We start from the raw sequence: 19713 nt of genomic DNA, 5'->3' as shown, positions 1-19713 counted from the left end.
AATCAAAATTTCCTGTCTTATAATCATGTTTTCAGTATAAAAATGCACTCAGGTTTTTTAAAGGAAAGATCTTTTTCACTTCATATTAATACAAAAGGGACCATACTATTGAAAGTTATTTTGCCTTTCCTCACCAACTCATGATGATATAAACTGTGTTTAAGCTGTGTAGAAGTCGCACAGTATATGTTTCCTGTACCTTTTCTAGAACAGCACTTTTGAAGGACATGTAGTACCAGTATCTCCTTTCCTTCTTGTGTATGCACAACTTAATCAGAGAAATGAACCTGTTTCTGGCTCTGACTCTTGTTGGTATTTGCTTTCTAGAAGGAATAAAATTGTTGGGAATGAAACAGATAGGTATATTGCATAGAAGAGCTCATGGTGCTCAAAACTCCATTTTCTTTTTAAAAAATCATTTATTCATTTTAACTATGCATTCTGGAAATAAAATATGTACTTTACTAGTTGATTTTGCAGGCCAAATGCTCTTGGATGCTGTTTGCAGTTGTACAGTAAGGGGCCCTGGGGGACAACCATAATAATATAGCAATGCCAGCTTGTCACAGTTCTGGGGGTCTTTATTATTATTGTTATTGTTTTTATTGTTGTTACTATGATTACTACTACTACATATCCTAAAAAGAGATTTACCGTGCTAGCACTTCCCAGAAGACCTTATAACAGATATTTCTAGGTAGGTCTATTTTAGTTGTGTAAATTCCATTAACATTTCAGATTAATCCTGAGAAAGCTTAGATAGGGAATTCAGGTGCTGAAAAGCTCCATTATATTGCAGTTTTATAGCTTTCACAGAACAATTTAAGATGAGATTAGAAGAACTCAACCTGTGGGAACTTTGTTATGAGCATCTGAAAATTTGCTTAACCCCCCTTACTCCTGAAATGTCTTTTATAAAGATCATTGACCTGTTTGTCTACTATAAAGGTAGGCAGCTCTCAACATATATTTATTAGAAAAGTCAAAGAGACTAGAGCTTTGTCAGTGCTTTGGGGTTTGATGTTCAGCCTGTTCAAGAACCCTTAGCCTTGTTTTTGAAACGTGTTGAACATGTGGCAAGGCTGTTCATACAGCTGTGAGACTGGGAACTCTCATCCTTGGGGTGAACTGTTTGTGATATGTTCATTCATATACAAACAGTGCTGGTGAGTGGGTGGATCCAGGAGATGTGTCCACCAGTAGAGGTCCAGAAAACAGAGCTGTCTTCTGTTTCCAGACTTTCTGCATCAGGTTACAGATCTGAAGGGCATGCCAGATTTATCCTTTTAAAATAACTTAAAATAGACATTTGAGTGTTATTTTAAACTCAAAAAAGTTAGGAAAAATAAAGAAGTAGGAAGCTTTTAACACCATACAATAACAATGCAACAGAAGTTAATAAAAGTCAATTCTCAGCCAACATCTAAGTGTTCAGCACATTAGGATTTGCCAGTGTTTTAAATGAGTTCTCAAGAGCACTGAGAATGATTGACTGGTCCATCGTAGAATGTGATAGCTTGAATATTATTGACCTGGGAGCTTCTGATCTCCCTGAGCTGCAATAGAGTAAATTGATACAACCCTAATCTACAACTATTCTAGTTGCCTACATTTAATTACAGTTGTATTTATCTAATGACTTATTCTAATCAAAGCTGTATGTAAGTAAGATTTAACATGACAGCGTGGTTGTTTTTATGTATAAAGCCACTTGTTCCCAGATCAAAGCAGTAAGCACAGGATGCTTTTGAAAGTTTTAACTCCTTCATAAATGCCAAATGAATTTAATAAAATGTTTTGGGTTTTTTTAATTTTCTGAAGGCGGGTGTGACAATAACACATTTTAAGCAATATACGTATGTTAACACAGGCTTAAAATAGATCACTCAATCGTTCCTTGAGTAGAATTTCAAGTACATCTGCATATATAATTTTGTTGGCAGATATTGATTGATTAATTTTTCTATTAAAAGGAGACACTTATTCTTTGCTTATTCTTCATTTTTTAAAGCATATTGCATTAGATTTTCTGCCGAAGTATTTTTAAGGCTGCTTGATTCCCCACTGAAAAGCAATGTAACATCTTTTAAGAGGAACAAAATACAGTTATACATCCAAATAGACTATTTAGCTGCTGTTATTGCTTGGTTCCAAATGCTTTCTTGGTTCCGAAGATTATCTTTGCTGAGCTACTGTTTAAAGAACAGAGAAATTTTGAGTGAAATTTATTTCATGCTAGGAAGCAAGCATATATTCATCACCTTGAAACTATCCATTCCAACAATATAATGTTGTTGTCCTCAGTATAAATACTGAAAAAAATAAGACAGCTATTTTAAGCATATTTCAACCATAAAGTTGTTTCTAAAACTAAACAAAGGAAAGGTAGAAAACATAAATGACTTAAAATTATAGCTTAATGCTTTAGCTTAAGAATGATAGACATCACCAAACAGAAGTTGCAAGGTAAAAAGTAATTCCAACAAAGAAACAAAAGACAAGAAAAGGATGGCAGTTGCTTTCTTCAGGAGATACCAGAGAGTGATTGTGGTGCAGATTTACCCAAAATTGTGGTGCAGATTTACCCAAGTCAGTCCTTGCCAACCAGTCTATGGTCCTGAAACATCTGGAAGGTAAGTCACACAGACCACATTGCTTACAGATCAAAATATAAAAGTCACAAAAAAAGCCAAACCCACGCCTGCCTCTCCCCTCCCCTTTCCCCCCTTTCCCCCCCTGCACACACGCACGCATGCACGCACGTACGCACTTACTTTTCTGGCTAGAGGGAAGAGAGTGATAAATGCTTCTGCTAATTTGGGAATATGGTCTGTTATTATGGTGACCAGAACCAAATGAAGGGAAAAAAATCACAGTTTTTGCTCACTTACTTACAGTGACTCTCCACTTTACTCATACTTTAATTTCCTGCAGCCTGCCTTACTGCTTCCGCTTCACCTGTGTGAACCTCTGTGGGAAAATAGTCTAAATCCTAGTTTGTGATGTATTTGGAGTAGGAAGTGTCTTTGTTTGTGCAGTGCCTGGTATATTGGAGTGCTGCTTCCTACTTATATTCCATATATCCTACTCCAGTAGAAATAGTATTATTATAATTGCCAGTGTACTTCAGCAGTGATAAGATTGGGGATCTTTCGCATCTGCAGTACTTTGTATGAAGTCCTCATTTGTTTCTATTATTCCCCACTATTTCAGATGTTTGATTTTTGGATAGCAGGTAGTCTCTTTAAAAAAAAAAAATAAAAAAGTATAGCTTCTGGTGAGGACTGTATTCTGAGTGTACTCTGCCTGGTTCTAACTTTGGTGTTGCAAATTTAGTTCTTTGCATTGGGTTGTAGTTCTCTTGCTTGAATTTTGCAGCTTCTCTGTGTTGGCTTGTTTATCCAGATTAAAAAGGGATTCACATGTAAATCTGTGTACTGCTATAACAACTTCGGCTTACATTACTGTTGTGAGTGTCTGTCTTTAGAGTTAACTTCTTGGCTGACTCTAACTCACATACACTCAAATCATTTTTGCTGCTTCCCCTAGCACTTTAAAGGAGTGGCACTGGAAGGTGGCACAATGGTGGATGTATATCATATGCATACAGTATATGAGAGCATTCCTGGCTAATAAGTAGACCTAGTCACAAGGGAATGAGCAAACCTACTTGACCAATATAAGCAACAGCAGCAGGCTGATAATATTATTGAATCCCACAGAACTAGGACAGCTTCTGCAGAAATATTTGGGAGTTATGATCTCTAAGAATCTCTGCTTGCATAAGCTTTCTCTAGACAGAGTGCTATCCACGAGAAATTACAGACTAGGAACCCCTGCATGAAAATTGACAGTTTTGCAGAATCTTGCAGATGTCCCATTGTTTATCAAATGCCATGGTTTTGCTTATCTTAATGTTATAGAATGATTCTTCCAACTTTTCTTTTTTTGGAGGATCCCATCATAAAATTTTGCACTTCAGCTTCACCAGCAGCTTCAAGACCATGGTTATCCTGACTTTTTCATATTTAAGCTCAGATTCTCAGAATTCACTGGTGATTTTAGGTTGCTAATTGAGACACAAGACACCATGACAAGGTCTGATTTTCAGACAGTGCTGAACAAGCTCTGAAAATCAGACCCATGTATGGGTCTGGGTGTCAAAGATCCTGCCTATTAGAGCCCTGTCATCCAGCCTGTGGTACTGTCTGAGTCCCAGGCTGGCTCTGCACACCACATGTTGTATGCAAAGGCCTGTCCTCATGCATTGTATGTAGCACACTGTGAATGAAAGGTCTGTCACATGCTGCGCATTTTGCGCATGTGGCTGGAACACACTACATGCAGCACGTGGAGTTGGTCAGGGCACCTACTGCAGTCATGCCTGTCTGACCCCACACGCTGGATCCAGTGCATGAGGTTAGTTTGTGGACCAGCCCAGGGGCCTTGATGAGTTTAACACCCCTAATTTCTGGTATTTCAAGTCCCCAAATCTGTAGTGCTTTTTGAAAATCTTGTCCTCCATTTCTTTGGTATGGAAGGAAGAAATGTTCTTAAATCCTGATGACTGACCATTCTGGAACGCAAGGTATTTTCTTATCTCAGCTTTCTATGTCAGATACCCTCACTGCTTCTCTTGATCTGCTTATTATTCGCACTGCATGACATAAATGAAGAATGCAAGAAATTGTTTTCAGTAATAATCTATGCCTGATGGGGGGAAAATAGGTCCAGTTTTCTGTACAGAACATGCATCACACAGTGCAAGTATTGAATACCTTTTACACTGAGACACTTTTGTGTTATGAGATTTGCCAGTGATCCTTCACTGATCCTTTCTTTTTCCCAAATAAGCTCAGGTTTGTATTGCAAAGATGTGTTGCTCTGTACTTCCTGGCAGTCCTGGCTTATTAATGTTGACTTTGTCATTTGTTTCAAATATCAGGGAAGCAATCAATTGGCAGGAAGAGTCCAGTAATCACTCATGACTGGTCCTGAATTTTTTTATTTAACTGTCTTGTGGTGTGTTTTGAGGGGAAGGTGTTTATGCTTAACAAGTTAGAGCTTCTTGGTCCATCTAATGCGTAGTAAGCTGACCCTCATTAAACTGTTGAGCATTTTCTGTATTGATCAGAACATGGGCATCTTCACGGTCTTTTACCTTCTGTAGCATCTCACTTGATTAGCTTGGCCCAAGTTGTATGTCTGTGTCGTTCAGGGTAATCTAATTGGCCTCCGAATTCCAAAGCCCCCTCTCAAAATAAAACATACACAATTCCACTGCATGCCTACTAGTTCACGGTTGACCCACTTCGGTTTCAGCATTAAATCATGCCTTGCCAGCAAGGAGGGCAGGACGTTTGATTCTTTTTACCGTACTAGATCTATATTTTAGTAGGAACAGAAAATAGTAGCTCACAAGATGAGGAACAGAGAAAGAGTCTGTGCTGGAGTAGGCAGTTGCAGGGATTGAATTAAGCTATTTTTCTGTTAAGGAGAGCTAAATTATAAGAATTGTCATTTGAAATGAGGAGGTCAGATACATGTAGGGCATAGGACTGGAAGGGGATTTGAGTCAATAAATCTGGTTTCCTGCTCTCACAGGCAACTCTGTCCTATAATCCCTTTCATCAACTTATCAAGCTTCATTTGAAAAACAGGTTTCTTGGTTCAAAGTATTAGAAGAAAAACAGGAGCAGTAAATACAAACAGCGTTTTTTCCACCCTTTCAGGTTAAGCAGATACTTCTTCCGCACATAATGGAAATGGTAGGAGTATTTTTTCGGAATGATACTGCACCATTTAACTAAATGTGGCAGAACCTAGATCAAAATTTATTGTGCACTGGAAAGGAAAGGAAAAATCAGACCAAAATATTGAACTGAAACAAAAAAAACCAAACAAACCTATGTATGCTGGAAAATATGTAAAGCAGGAATAAAGCAGAAAGTGTTTGGGGAGAACAGGGGAGTTTAAACTTGAGCTGTTAAGAGTGTCACTAAAAAGAATTATAAAATAAGGAGGCAAAGAAATAAAAAGTAAAAATTTGGGATTCTGTTGTTCAAAGCTGAACATAAAGGCTGCCGACAAACATGAGGATTGAAAATGGGGGCTTTACTGGAAGCAGTGGTGCGTTAGCTCGATCTGTCTCTGCAGTGTCTGTATAGATCAGGTTCTTCAGCAGGGCTTTTTGGCACTTTTATCTAAAGCTGATTCAATCAGATATTATATAAAAGCACCAAAAAACCCCCCACTAAAGCACCCAATCTATACTGACATTGGGTGACCCGGGTCAAAGTAATGCCATGTCTCTTCTGGGCATGTGCTAGGCTTAGTGCAGGGGCACACAGCACTTCACTTTAAATTCGATTGGGGTGGGGGGTTACGTCTGTAAGCAGCCAAAGTAACTTCATCTCTTGAAGTTTAGTTGTAAGCCAGGTCCAACAGTGCAGCCTTTTAACTATTCTAGGAGAAGCTTGCATCCAAAGTTGTAACAATTTTGAGTCCTTGCAGTCTGTTACTTCTTTTAGTTCATTACTTAATTTTTTTCTTACAGATATTGAGTTCTTTCCTATAAGACAGAAAAAAATCCACTGCATGTCACGTCTTTCAGTTTTCCTAGGCCAATATATTTGTCTTGGGAATATCAATCTGTCCACTGGTAAAATATTAAAATTATATTTCACACCATGCAATATTATTTTAGAGACAGTCTTACAATTTGATTCCTCTGTCCTGGGTTTTTTGGTCTGCCCTACCTATTGGCTACATAGTTAAAATCTCTTTGTTAAGAGATGCATCACTTCTGGTTCTAGGACCAGGAGAAGGCCTATTCACTTATATTTCACTGGAGTTCTCAAGATAGAGGGGTACTTGAGTGGTATAGGAATATGTACCCCTTTAATAGGGTAACATCTTTATGTAGAAAGTAATTATCTTTTCCTGTTACTAGATTTAGATTCCAAACTAGTTTTTTCCCCAGTATACATTGTAAAGTTACTAAGGATATTTCAGAAGTAGCCCAGAGGTTTAAAGATTATCTCTGTGTACTGGAAAGATAACAGTGACATACTGCAGGAGCTAGCACGTTTTGTGCCTTTGAGAGATCACAGTGACTCAGATGATAAACACAAGTTTTCAAGGATATTGCCTCAAATCATAAAGTTCAGAGCAGAGGGACCGTTAATCCACTCACTGCCCTGAGTAATCAAGGTCTGGTTGACAGGCGTGAGCCTCCCCTTCAGTGCTTCACATCTGAAGTGTCATAGCTTTCAGAAAACAAAATTGATGTGTAGTCACAGCCCCAAAAGATGCACTGGGGAGAGGAGTGGTGGGTGATTGATTTATATCTTGGTAACTTTCGATCCTTTCACTAACTGTGTAGTTCAGAGCATAGAGAGGAGAACTGGATCTCACTCCAGCAAAACTCTAGTGCTGCCAATTCAACAGGCATTTATCCAGGTAAATCAGTTCCTCCCTAGAATCTCACTAGATATCAAACCTTTGAACTCAAGAGAATGAGGAAAATAGTTTCAACAACTGTGCCCACTACAGTTCCTAATAAACATTCAGTGTCTATCCCCAGCAATGCCCAAAATACCTTAGATAGCTAAACAAGTCCACATGTAGCATACTGTAAAAGCCCCTTTTAAATCCTGAACTTAAATAACTTTACCTTATATAGACAATTACTGAAGTAATATTGACCAATACTTCAAAGCAGGGGTTTTCGACTAGGGCTGTGCAAAGCTTCGGTCCATGATTCGATTCAGCAGAAATTCGGCCCAGTTTGGTGGCCGAACCTCTGAATCAAATCAGAGGACCCTTTAATGTCTCCAAATCGAATTGGAACCCTTTGAATCAATTCAGAGAGATTCGGAAAGATTCAGCGATTTGGACATAGACACAGCTTTAAAAGTTGTTTTTTTTACATACCTCTAGGCAGCAGATGACTTGTCAATGCTGAGATGCTGGTTCACTTGGAGTGTCCCACATAAGCGCAGGGTGCTTCCCAGTGCGCTCGACAGCAGACCCGGAAGTGCTTATGGTCCACTCCCGGGTCTGCTGGAGAGCGCTCGGGGGGGCTCCCCGGTACCCCCCTCCGGCTCAGCGACTGGTGCCTCCTGGGTCTGGGGGTGGGGTGGGAGGGGCACCCAGGGTCCCCCCATGGCTGATTGTTGAGCTGGGGAGGTGGGCTTTGGGGGCGGGGGGCATGCACTCCCCAGTGGACCCAGTGGAAATACTTCTGGTCCACTTCCGGGTTCGCTGCTGAGCACACAGGGGTCCCCCCTGCACTCCTGTGGGATGCTCCATGTGCCCCAGCATTGCAGCGTTCATGAGCCGTGCCTGGTACCTATGTCCAAATTGCTGATTCTCTGAATCAGCATCGAATCTTCGGATTCGGATTTGGCCAAATTGAATTGGAGACACTGATCTGAATGAACAAATCAAATCCCTGTCCCCGATTCAGGCCGAATCTGAATTGAATAAGGCCCATTTTGCCCACCCCTATTTTCAACCTATTTTAAGGCAAGTACTCCTTCCGGTGGGTACCCCCTTCCAGATGTGAAGCTGGGGGGGGGGGAGGGAGGAGGGGCGGCGTTCCACAGTCACCGATTGGGGTGAGGGGGGTCCCTCAGCCACCAAATATGAAGTGGTGAAGTCGGTGCTTCCGAAGTCCCCCCTCTTCTCTGCACCATCACCACGTACAACTTCAGGCCTTCCCAAACACCCACAAGGGTATGCATACCCTCAGCTGACAACCCCTGTTTTAAAGGGCAGCTGTTGTACAAGAGGTTTTCAGTGTGGACTGTATATCAGATCTTTGAATAACTCCAAATCAGAATTTGGGATGCTCACTTGTGAATCATTTGTAATGTGGATACGATTGGTTATACTCTAAACCAGATGCTGGTAGTTCTGCCCCTAATGTTCCTTGTGATACAGTTACTCTGAATCAAGAACCTTTGGATTATAAATAGCATTTAGGAACTGTTAAATTAATCCTGTATAGTCTTTTACCTCCTTATAACAACACCTCTGACTTTTTTTCCCTTCATTTATATGTTGTTAGCAGGAATTATATGGCTTAAATTTAAAACATAGAAACAGAGTTACTAATGTAAAGGTATATATGTTATATCTTTGGTGAAATGTCAGTGTTTGCATGAGCCATATCTTAAAGAGTAGCAAAGTGAAGATTTCCTGGCTAATAAATGGGGAATTTAAGCTCAAGAGCAAATCTATTAAGTTTATGTTGTAGCATTGCTAAAACTTTTCATTTGGAGAACAGTTATGTAAAATAATTCTAAAGGTTAGAATAGCTTAGATGAGGCCTAATTAAAAAGCATGAATTCAGAAATGTTTACTGTTTCTCCAGAATAACTTGACTGGGGTTGCGAGAGGAGGGTGAGGAACTTAACAAGTACATTCTTCAAATTCTTATACACATTTTTCTCCAAACATAAGACCCATTGTACTCTATGTATAAAAAAAACAAGTAAATGAGAAGTAGAATAAAAGCCTTTGAGGCCAAATCCTCATATGGTCTAAACTGGCATAACTATTGAACTTGGAGAATTTATTTATGTCAATATGCACCAGCTAAGGAGTCTTCTCTTGATTTCTAAACAATGCATTAATGCTTTTGCTATCACATCTTACACAAAATAGTTAGAGTTAACTGTTGGGTGTTTCAGATTCTGTTTAACTTTCAAGAATAATTGTACTCCAGGGGTAAATTTCTAAGACAGTGATTCAGTGGAACTGTCAATGTCAATGGGAAATGCATAACTAAATGCCTAAATGCTGTTATGAGAATTTTATTCATTTAAATAATGCTATAAAATAATGTTTGACAGTTGAAAGTATGAAGTCTTGTTTTCTGGAGTGTTTGTAGAAATGAGTCAGATACCTGGTCACATAAAGATTCGCATGATCAAAGGAAGGATGTCTAACACCTTGTCTTGCCATGATATGTATGGATAGCCTTTTTATGGTTTACTAATGTATAACACTCCTCACAATTCTACTTTAGAGAGTCATGCAAGTGTGGAAAATGATGATTAATTGACATGGCACTAGCAGTTTGAGAGCCAGGTTTTCTCAGGGCACTGGAAATTAGCTAAGATATTGGTAAAATGTCCTAGTCTTTTTACATCTGTCACCACCAAACCTCTTCTGAAAAGTAGATTTCACTTGTTTATAAAATCCTAGAAAATAAATATTTTCTGTCTGTCAGTTCATTTCTACGTCATATCATTCCCCCCCCCCCCCATGCTTATCATTTTGTAGAGGTTTTGTAAAACAAAGGGTGTATTTACACTATTCTACTAGCTGGCTGCAAAATGAGTCTGGGAAGCTGAGTGATCTCTCAGCTGGATACTCCATGCTGAATTCCAGAGATCTGCGATGGCTACACTGCTATCCTGAGCTAACTAGTTTAAAGCTCGGTTACCTCTACACGAACTGCAGTCACAGCAGTGACTGCTACACAGATATGCCCAAAGGCAATTTTGACCTGGGTCATAAGATGATATGGTGACCAATGGAGTTCTTTCAGGATAAGAAGTGGGATATCCATGTATACTGGAGAAGGAAAGCAGGTAAACTGTTGAGAGTTTGGACTTGGAGCAGCTTTATGAACTAAAGGTAACAATCAGTCAGAAGAAAGGAAGGCCTGCAAGAGGGTTCAGTGGAAGAGCATGCGTCTGTGGGGAGGAAGACTAGCATACGAAACCAATGCTGCAGCAGCTGGAAAAAGCAAGTTTGCCCAAACAAATAATGGAAGAGGAGAATATATGGATGGAGCCAAGGTTGTACACAGGGCAGGCCAAGGAGATTCCTGAATCATGTAGGGAAATAAAGGAAATCAAGTAGAGAAATAATATAATTGCCTTCATGTCCCCCAAAAGGCTAAACCAGGAACTTCACATTACTAAGCATACACTGTTGTTTTTCATAGTGCTGGTCTTCTCTTGGTACTTGAAATTAGCACAGCAACTGTTAAAAAGTGGGCTTCCTCATCACCCTATGGATGTCAAATATATTAACTTCCTGTGCTAAAGAACATGGGACTCTGTGGACTTCATTGTAATATATCAGAGCCAGAAAGTGGTGTCAAAAGTAAGCATTGCCTGGACTCTGTCCTCTCTTAAAGAAGAGAAGATAGTATGTTATCTGTAGATTGCTGCCATGGAGTGTTAGTGTCTTTTTAAGACCCAGGAGAACTTAATTTACATCCTTTGAAGGGAATCCATGTTTTTATGTTCTGTGCCCCGCTGCTCTCCATGGCAAAGCTGGAAGCCTTCATTCAGACGCTTTACTCACACCTGGAAAAATCAGAGGTATAGTTTGCTGCTAGCAAACCTCTGCCAGCAGTAAGAACTGGGCAAACCATTGTGGAGGCAAGAGAGCAATGTTGCTGCTACTTGGGAAGCTGCATTCACTGAACATTACATGTCTGAATCTGTGCAGTGTAGAAATAGCTGGAAAGACCACACTCCGCATTAAGTATCCTGTCAAATTATAAAGACTTTGCTAGGCCTCTTAATGTGGAGGTTTTTTACTGCATTCTTGCATGTCACCTCTTCTGCTAAGACTTTAAGTGTTTTACTTTAGTTTGCTTTCTTTACTTTGGTGAGTTTTAGTATCCCCTCTCTTCCTGGAAACTGTTGTTGCTTTGTCTTCCCTCCATTCATATTCTTTTTTTCTTTCTTTTTTGCTGCATGGAGACTCTCTGCTGTACAAGTGTAAGTATTTTTTTAGCTCTGCTGTTTCTGGCCTACTTGTTTACATTTTTGTGCTCCATTTGCTTCTGTGCTGCCTTGCTAGTCTCCTGGGAGATTGTAGTGTCATCCATCTGCAGTTACTGAAAGAAATAGGCAGCAATTTAGAAACAAGATTGCATTTTACAAGAAGAGTCAGCTAGCATAGCAGCTGATGAATTTAAAACACCTCTTTGCTGTAAGACCAAAATGAAGCAGAGTGCTGATGAAAGAGGTGCAAGCACAAATATTACTGCTCAAGAAAAATCTGTTTCATTCAAGCCAAGTTCATCTTGGTGAAATGTCGGCTTAACATAAGTAAAAGTTGAGATTTTCCTGTCGTAAAAGTTTCAGGTGGCAAAAGACCTGTTAAGTCATCTTGTTTTGGTTGGCTGTTTTCCTTTTTCTCTGTCCTTTTTCTTGTTTGTGAGGGCTGGTCTCACAGTTTATTCCTACCCAGTTACCTTCAGAAGTGGAAAATTCCTTTGCAGGTGTTCTGTCTTGGGTCTTTGGAAAGAGAGAGGGTCATTCAACAATCTTCTGTGGAACTAACACGATCAAATAAAGCAACTTTTGAGGGAGACATATGTGGGAAAGATGGTAACCTGGAACATTTGGGGAATTAATTCTTCTAGTCTGCACACCTCTGATTAAATAGATGACACAGTCCTCTACTTAACATATGTAATTTTCAAAAACCCAGAAAGCATCTGAGTATTGAAAATGTTGCCTGACCATTTAAAGACCATGAACTAGTCCATGTTGGAGCATGTATCTGTGGGCCATGAGTAAGTGTAGTAGAGTGGAGATATTCCTAATAGGTAGAACAGTCCCTTGTGTTTATCTGTTTTGTTTGTCCATTGATAGCATGACTGGCAAAATGGGGGAAGGGGGAATAGAGCTCAGCTGGTGATCTCTTTCAGGGAACAGTCTCTTGAAAACAGCATATTCAGGGTGAAGTGGAAGAAAGGAGAATGGAAGTAGGAATAGTGAACCTAAACGCTAACCCACCTCAAGCATTAATCAGCTTCCGCCTTTGTTATTACAATGTGAATGCTTTCAACTATTTCAGGATTGAACATGGTTGCACCTTGTCATTCAGATTTAGCTGGGACAGTGGCAAAGAGGGTATGGGAAGGTGTTTATTTGAAGCACTAAGATATCCAGGAAATTTGCAGCACCAGAAAAGCATTGCATGAAATGCACATACAATTGTTCAAGTGCCCAGACATGTGGAGCACCACAGAGTATAGCGTATACTTCTAGTGCTGTGCAGCCAGGGGGTCTGCACAAAGTGATCCCAAGGTGCTTTGCTGTAGGAGTGCACTGATAGAGATTTTGGGGGCTGATAACCGATAGCCGATTTTTAAGGAGGCATATCAGCAGATACCAATCCAATTTCCAATACAGCTGTGTGCAGCTGTTAAGTCCGTTGTGGTAGAAGGGGGGGTGGGGTGGGAAGGGGCATGGAGGGGCAGATCAGTGCCCCCTGCAGTGAGGGAGGGGGCAGGGGCAAGCGCTGCCTAGCCGGGGTGGGGTGGGGCAGGGCATGGGATGGACCTGCAGCTCATCATGGGGAGAGCAGTTCCCACTGCTGCTTGCATCCTGGGAGGGCAAGGTGGGGCATGCGCCCCATGGTGTGGGGCGGGTGGGTGGGCTGGAGGTGAGGCTGCCCTGGGCTTTTCTTGGTGGGGGCTGGGCTCAGGGCAGGGACTACAGAGGGGGCTGCAACCACCCCAAATTTCACCATAATCCCACTCCCAGCACTGCTGCTCACCTAGCACAGCCCTGGCTCAACGCCCTGACTCCACCCATGCGCTGAGAAGAGCCGGGGATGCACTGGGTGCGTGGCGGTGCTGGGAGCCGGACTATGGCAAAATCTGGAGTGTCTGCAGCCCCCTCCCATAGCCCCCACCCTGAACCCAGCCCCTGCCGAAAAGAGCCCGGCGCAGCTCTGGTTCCAGCGCGCAGCTGCAGCTCGCCCACCCTGCCCTGCACAGATCCGGGGGCACACGCCCTCCCCCCCACCCCCATGCCCTTCCGGGGTGCAAGCAGCAGCAGGAGCCGCCCCACCCTCCGACAAGCCACATCTCTGTCCCATACCCTGCCCTGCCTCAGCTGGGCAGCGCCTGCCCATGCCCCTCCCTCACAGCAGGGTTGTTGATTTGCACCTCCACGTCCCTTCCCTTTCCCCTCCCCTTCCACCACACCAGACTTACCAGCTGCACGCAGCTCTCCACATGCTGTTGGGCTTGCTTCTCACTGTCTGTCTGCTGTGCTGCAGCTGCGCACACGCATGAGCATTTATCGGCCAAATTATCAGCCACATTGGGTCAATTTCCAATACGACCAGTTTTCTTTATATCAGTACTGATCCGATATCTGACCAGTGTATCGGTGCACCTCTACTTTGCTGGAATCTCTGGAGGTTCCTGAGGACAGCCTAGTACAAAAGAAAGCACCAGTTGAGTGGCCACCTGGGGAACCACACCCACCCGGGGACTGCCCTCTCCAGCCCACCCCAGCCCACCCCACCCCTTTTTACTGGCAGCGCAGAGCTGCAACACATCTGTGTCAGTTTCTGCTGCCAGAGGCTCATCAATTTCACTTCCAGCCTGCAATGGATCCACGCTGCCCTCATAGTCTGTGATCACAATGGATCCCTGCTGCCCTCACAGCCTGATCCAGTAGTGCGAGCAGATGCAGTGCATGCCTTACATTTGCCTATGCAGCATCAAGGCCTACCACCACTTCTTCGAAGAGCTTGTTCAATTCCTATGTGAGCTATGCTGCACCATGTATGGCTATGCAGATGCAACCAAGTCCCTGGCCAGTTGGTCTCCAGTTTGTCTACCGGTTCACCATAGGCAAGTCCACGGTGGAAGAAGCAGTAGAGAATGTGTCTTCGGTGGTGGTAGGAGGGTGCTGGTGACCTTGCAGAGGTTTCACCAGCTAAGCATGCCAGGCTTATGCATAGCATGGCAAACAATCAGGCTTGCAGCGCTTGTAGTGGTGCGCCCAGCCCCAGTCTTCCACTTGACTGTGTAGCACCACACAAAGCACATGTACACCTCCTTGACTTGCACTGATGTGCAGGGCTCTTATACCCCCTCTCCTTCCTCCTGGCCATTGCCTTTACCACTTGTAAAAGCTGAGGGCCACGCTAAAGTCAAATTTAAAGACTGCATTTATTTTATCAGTAACCATTTTAATAGAGTACTCATCACTCCATGTCCAAGCTTCTGACCACTGTTTTTTCCACGTATTCAACATTGGTGGTGTATAAAAAAATTCTGTAGTTTCAAGTTCAACTGCACTCCGATTAAAGCACTTTGTGCTTTAAAAAGTAGCACCCTAGAGCTTCAAGTTTATAGTTACTCAGTTTATGTTAAATTTACTCAGCTGTCTAGGGGGGAAAAAAGGATGAGCTTTCTCCTGTTTGTTTATAAAACTGTTATACCATTTATCAGTGATTACTGGAACTGGAAAAGAGGCAGTGGCTTCATGTGGTGCTTATCATGATAATGGAAAAAAATTTTTATTGTTCAAAGATACAATATTGCACTGCTGTCCAGTTTGGCATCCCTGGTTTTGATTAAGTGGAGGCAGGGAACCCACTTAGTGAAAGTCTACAATAATTTTTTACAGTACAAATGAATACCCATTCATATTAACATATTTTCTGACTTCTGAAGACTGTGCAGTGTGCTCTTTCTATACATAAAAAATTAGAAAACTGAAAAAAATCTTTTTAAAATGGCCCATAGTGCAGATGCAATCAGATGTCACAGTAACAAATTCAGGCCTTTCTTGCTTATGCTTATGCATACTAATGAAGAAGCTAGAACTTGATTAATAATTCTGTCAACGATGCATGAGGCAGAATAGGATTCAGTTTCCTGACTCATTCTGTTTTGTAGGTGTTTTCTTGTGAACAAGAATAAAAAGTAGCCAGCAGTACGTTTTCTGCTAATGCAAGAGGATGTGCTTCCAAACTCACGAAAGGAGTGGATCTGTTTATGGAAGGAATGTCAGTTTTAAATGACTTGCAGAAGATAAATGCAAGTTATAACTCAGCTTTTTTGTTAAAATATTTAGAAATCTTACCCACATTGTCATTCAAGAAGTTTAGTACTGCTAATACATTTTATTCATGGGAAGTACTCTTTCTTACCATGTAAATATTCAGGATACTTCAGGGAGCTAAAAAAAAAAGTAGCTTTCATCAAAGAACAACATGAGTTGTTAAATCTAGCTGTTGTTCCTTAGTGCATCCTACTTCCTTATTCCAGAAGTAAGCAGATGAAATAATAAAAAAATCAATATAATTTATACCTTCAGTAATTACATTTAAAACGAATCAAGTGAATCTTTCACCTTCTGTGACTATAACAAATGTCCATAAAGACTACTGAATTACCAGTGATACAAGTAATAACTGTAGGTTTCGACTTCATAGTAGTCCGAGTGTTATATCTTCTAGTATATATAGTCATAGACTATATATAATGCAAAGGCATTAACAAGCAACTGAATATCAAAAGCATTGTATGCAAATGAGTATTTAATGCTATTAGGAACAAAATTGAACTCAGTGGGCATGTCTACACAAGACACTAAAAGCACAGCAAACTAATTCTACTTTGCATTAGCATGTCATGGTGGAAGCTGTACTAATGTGCAGTAGAATTGGTCTGTTGTGCATTAGTATTACATAAAAAATGTGTACTGGTGCTACTACACAGCAGTGCCCATTATGGTACCTATTATAAACATAATGTGCCATAATTACAGTGCATTAATGCACATGTAAACGTCCCCAATATAGTTCAAAAGACTAGCAACACAATCAAAAATTCTTCTGCCTGATCAGGAATAGTAATTGAATGGTTTTGAAGTATGCGTTTTCTCTTGTATTGTAAAGGAAAACCTCAGAATTGCATCTAATGACATAACCACCTAAACTGTTAATTGGTTCCAGTAATGACTTTTTAGTGCATGAACTGTGGAAGCGTGGTTATAGCAGAAGTCAGAACTGAGATCTATCCATAGCTTTGTCACTGACTTAATGTGTAATGTTGGGCTAGTTACTTAACCTCCCCATGTTTCAGGTTCCTCAAATGGAAAATTGCCTTAGTGATTGGGTTACCTTGCTTTTGTGGTGGAGGTCAATTTATTAGTGCTGGTAAAGTTCACAGTGATGGTTGTTTATAAAGCTTGAGATCTGTTGGAAATGTTGGTACGTATTCAAACAGGACTAGACCTACCTCACTGGTTCGTAGTTCAGTGAAACAAGAGTATTTTTCCCTCCCTAAGAATTTAGGAAAGGAATCTTCCTAAATTCCCCTCCTAGATTCCTCAAGGATTTAGGAAGGGAAAAATCCTTCCTAAAGAAAGGAAGAAAATCAGTTCCTCTTGGATTTACATTTCTTTAATAAATTTCTTTATACATTTCTTTAATACAAAAGAGATATAAATGCCTGTCTAATTGATTCATGGGTTTTAAATGCAAGGATGACTCTGTGATTTATTCTAGCCAAATTAAGTATCTCTGCTTTTATTAATAGATGACTCCTAAATCTAAAAGGAAAAGCATCCACAGCCGAATGCTTCGTCCTGTATCTAGAGCTTTTGGTAAGTTGGGGGGGGGGGAGGAGTTTCTTGCCTATTTTATGATTTATTAAAATCACTTCCTTATATTCAAGTTTGTAGAAAAGTTTGTTTGATATTTGAAAATGCAGAAGAAACTCTCTGGACTGCAGTTTTGGCCCAAGAAACTTGCTTTGTTTTATGAAGTGTCTAGTATATCTCTAATGTGTTTGGTAGTAAACATTTATTGGCTATTGTCCATCTGCTCATAAATGAACTGCTTTTAGTGCGAGAGGTCACTAGACCAAAAGTATTCCATTCTGTTATGCTCCTCTTTAAAATGCCATGTCAAGCCTAACTTAAAGGTTTTGATTTATCTTAGAAATGGAATTTGACCTAGACAAAGCACTGGAAGAAGTACCTATCCATATAGAAGACCTACCATTCCCTTCCAGCAGGCCAGACAAACGAACTTCTGGATTCATCTCGGAGCTGCCATCTGAGGAAGGGAGAAAACTGGAACACTTCACAAAATTAAGGCCGAAAAGGAACAAAAAACAGCAACCCACCCAAGCATCAGTAAGTGACCATTAGAAAGTTGTTGAGGATCTAGCTCCATGGTTGCTTTTAACAAAAAAGTTTGAGTCACAATTTTGCTTGAAACTAGAGGTTCAGAAATCCCGAGACAGTCCCCTTAACTCATGAGGGAACTAGAAAATCATGACATTTAAAAAAAGAAATCTTTTTATTTGCATTCAATTCTTTTAGTTTTTAAGGTACAGTAAGTCTTTGTTATCTTTCTATTTGGAATAAAAGTTTAACATGTTTTAAAGGAAAATTGATTTTCTCGCATAATCACTTGACTCCAGGAGCTGGAGCTTTTAAGAAAAATGCAACATTTTGTAATAAAATCAAAGGCTGGAATACACTGAAATCTTCCTCTTTCCTCCCCTCCCACCCCAATCAATCTTGAGTAAACATGCACAAATTGCTTACTAGCAGCTGTCAGTGGACTATTCTGTAGGCACTCAACCCTTATGCTGAAGACACAGTTTAGGGTCAGCAGATCTTCCTTGTCACAGATTCACACTTCAAACTACATCATTCCTCAAAACCAAGTCCCGCAGTGTCACGGAAAGCTCCCATGAAACCCAGTTAAATACATTGGAGAAGTTTTCGTGGTTCCTTTTGCTTAGGAAACTGCACCAGTTCTGCTTTTTCTGACCATCCCTGAACTAAATCCTTGAGGAAGCAGAGATGGAGCAGTATGTATTCCTTCTCTGGGATAATTTATCCTTCCCAGGGACAGTTTGGACCTATGAGCCTGTTCTGCTGGTATGCAGTCACCAGAGTGGAAGTGCCAACCCAAAAATATTTCCTGTTCTGGGAAGGGCCATGAATATATATGTAGCATTTTATGTCACTCAAGAATTCCTCAGTGCTAAAAGATTCACCAGCCGGCTTTTTCCTTTCTCTTCTCGTTTCTTTCTTTTTTTAAGCTTACTTTCTAATTCATGTATACTGGTTGAAAGATGCAGGAGTTGGCCCATAAACTGTTGTACAACACAGGCTTGATTTTTCTGGAAGTTATTTTTTCTCCAATGCTAAATTTCTCTCTGTCATCTGGAACTTAGTATAGCCTGTAACATCAAGATAATTGAGGTCATGTTATATTGAAGAGACACCAGCTGTCAAGGTGTAGACTAAGCAAGAGGCAGTGATTTCAGGCCGCAAGCAAGTTCCATTATCTTGTAATCCAATAGTCGTGTATTTATTCACAACTGGAGGACCCTGTTGTCTATAAGAAGAGAAAAATTTGGGATTTTTCCCCCACACATTGCTTACTTGGCCTGGAAATGTGAAAAGCAGCATAGATGGTATTCTGTAAACTGAGAGTATGCACGTACAGTAAAATGTTATTCCTCTTAGCAACATGGTATTTACAGAAACAGTAGAACCAGGTTTATATGACAGTTTGCTTTTTTTTCTGAAAAAGTTCAAAGTGACTGAAAAACAGAAAAAACAAAAGGGCATGGAGAGTGAGCATGCTGTGTATTTGGCAAATAATTTATTCAGTGAGGAACAGTTTCAATCAATTTCCAAATTTTTGTGAATTCAGGTCAGATTTGGCAAACAGTTTCAGACGTATAAAAAGTCTGAAGGAAAATTTTTGAAATGAAATGTGGAAAAACTTAAGCTCAAATTCCTTCTCTGCCTAATTCAGGTTTTCTTTGCCTTGTCTCACTTCCGAGGCGCACACCCAAACCACTGGAATAGAGGATATTGTGTTTCTCAGGCTCTCTTGTGGAAACTGATCCATATTGTTCAAATCCTTAAATTTACACTGGGGGGTGGAGAG

At 40.7% G+C, this 19713-nt stretch overlaps 1 protein-coding gene across 3 annotated transcripts in view; it reads left to right on the top strand.

Moving 5' to 3' along the window:
* The window catches only part of CARMIL1 (capping protein regulator and myosin 1 linker 1), a 303334-nt gene that overhangs the window by 248570 nt on the left and 35051 nt on the right, over window positions 1-19713 (top strand). For all 3 annotated transcript variants that reach the window (XM_059724311.1, XM_014606732.3, XM_059724312.1), the window contains 2 exons: window positions 17333-17399; window positions 17737-17933. In XM_059724311.1, the coding sequence (XP_059580294.1) occupies window positions 17333-17399; window positions 17737-17933 (264 nt within the window). The remainder of the gene's footprint in view (window positions 1-17332; window positions 17400-17736; window positions 17934-19713) is intronic.

The sequence above is a fragment of the Alligator mississippiensis genome, chromosome 3 (genome assembly GCF_030867095.1).
Source record: "Alligator mississippiensis isolate rAllMis1 chromosome 3, rAllMis1, whole genome shotgun sequence".
Taxonomy (NCBI): domain Eukaryota; kingdom Metazoa; phylum Chordata; order Crocodylia; family Alligatoridae; genus Alligator; species Alligator mississippiensis.
The sequence above is the reverse complement of the archived record's forward strand: the minus strand, read 5'-3'. Positions and strand labels throughout refer to the sequence as shown.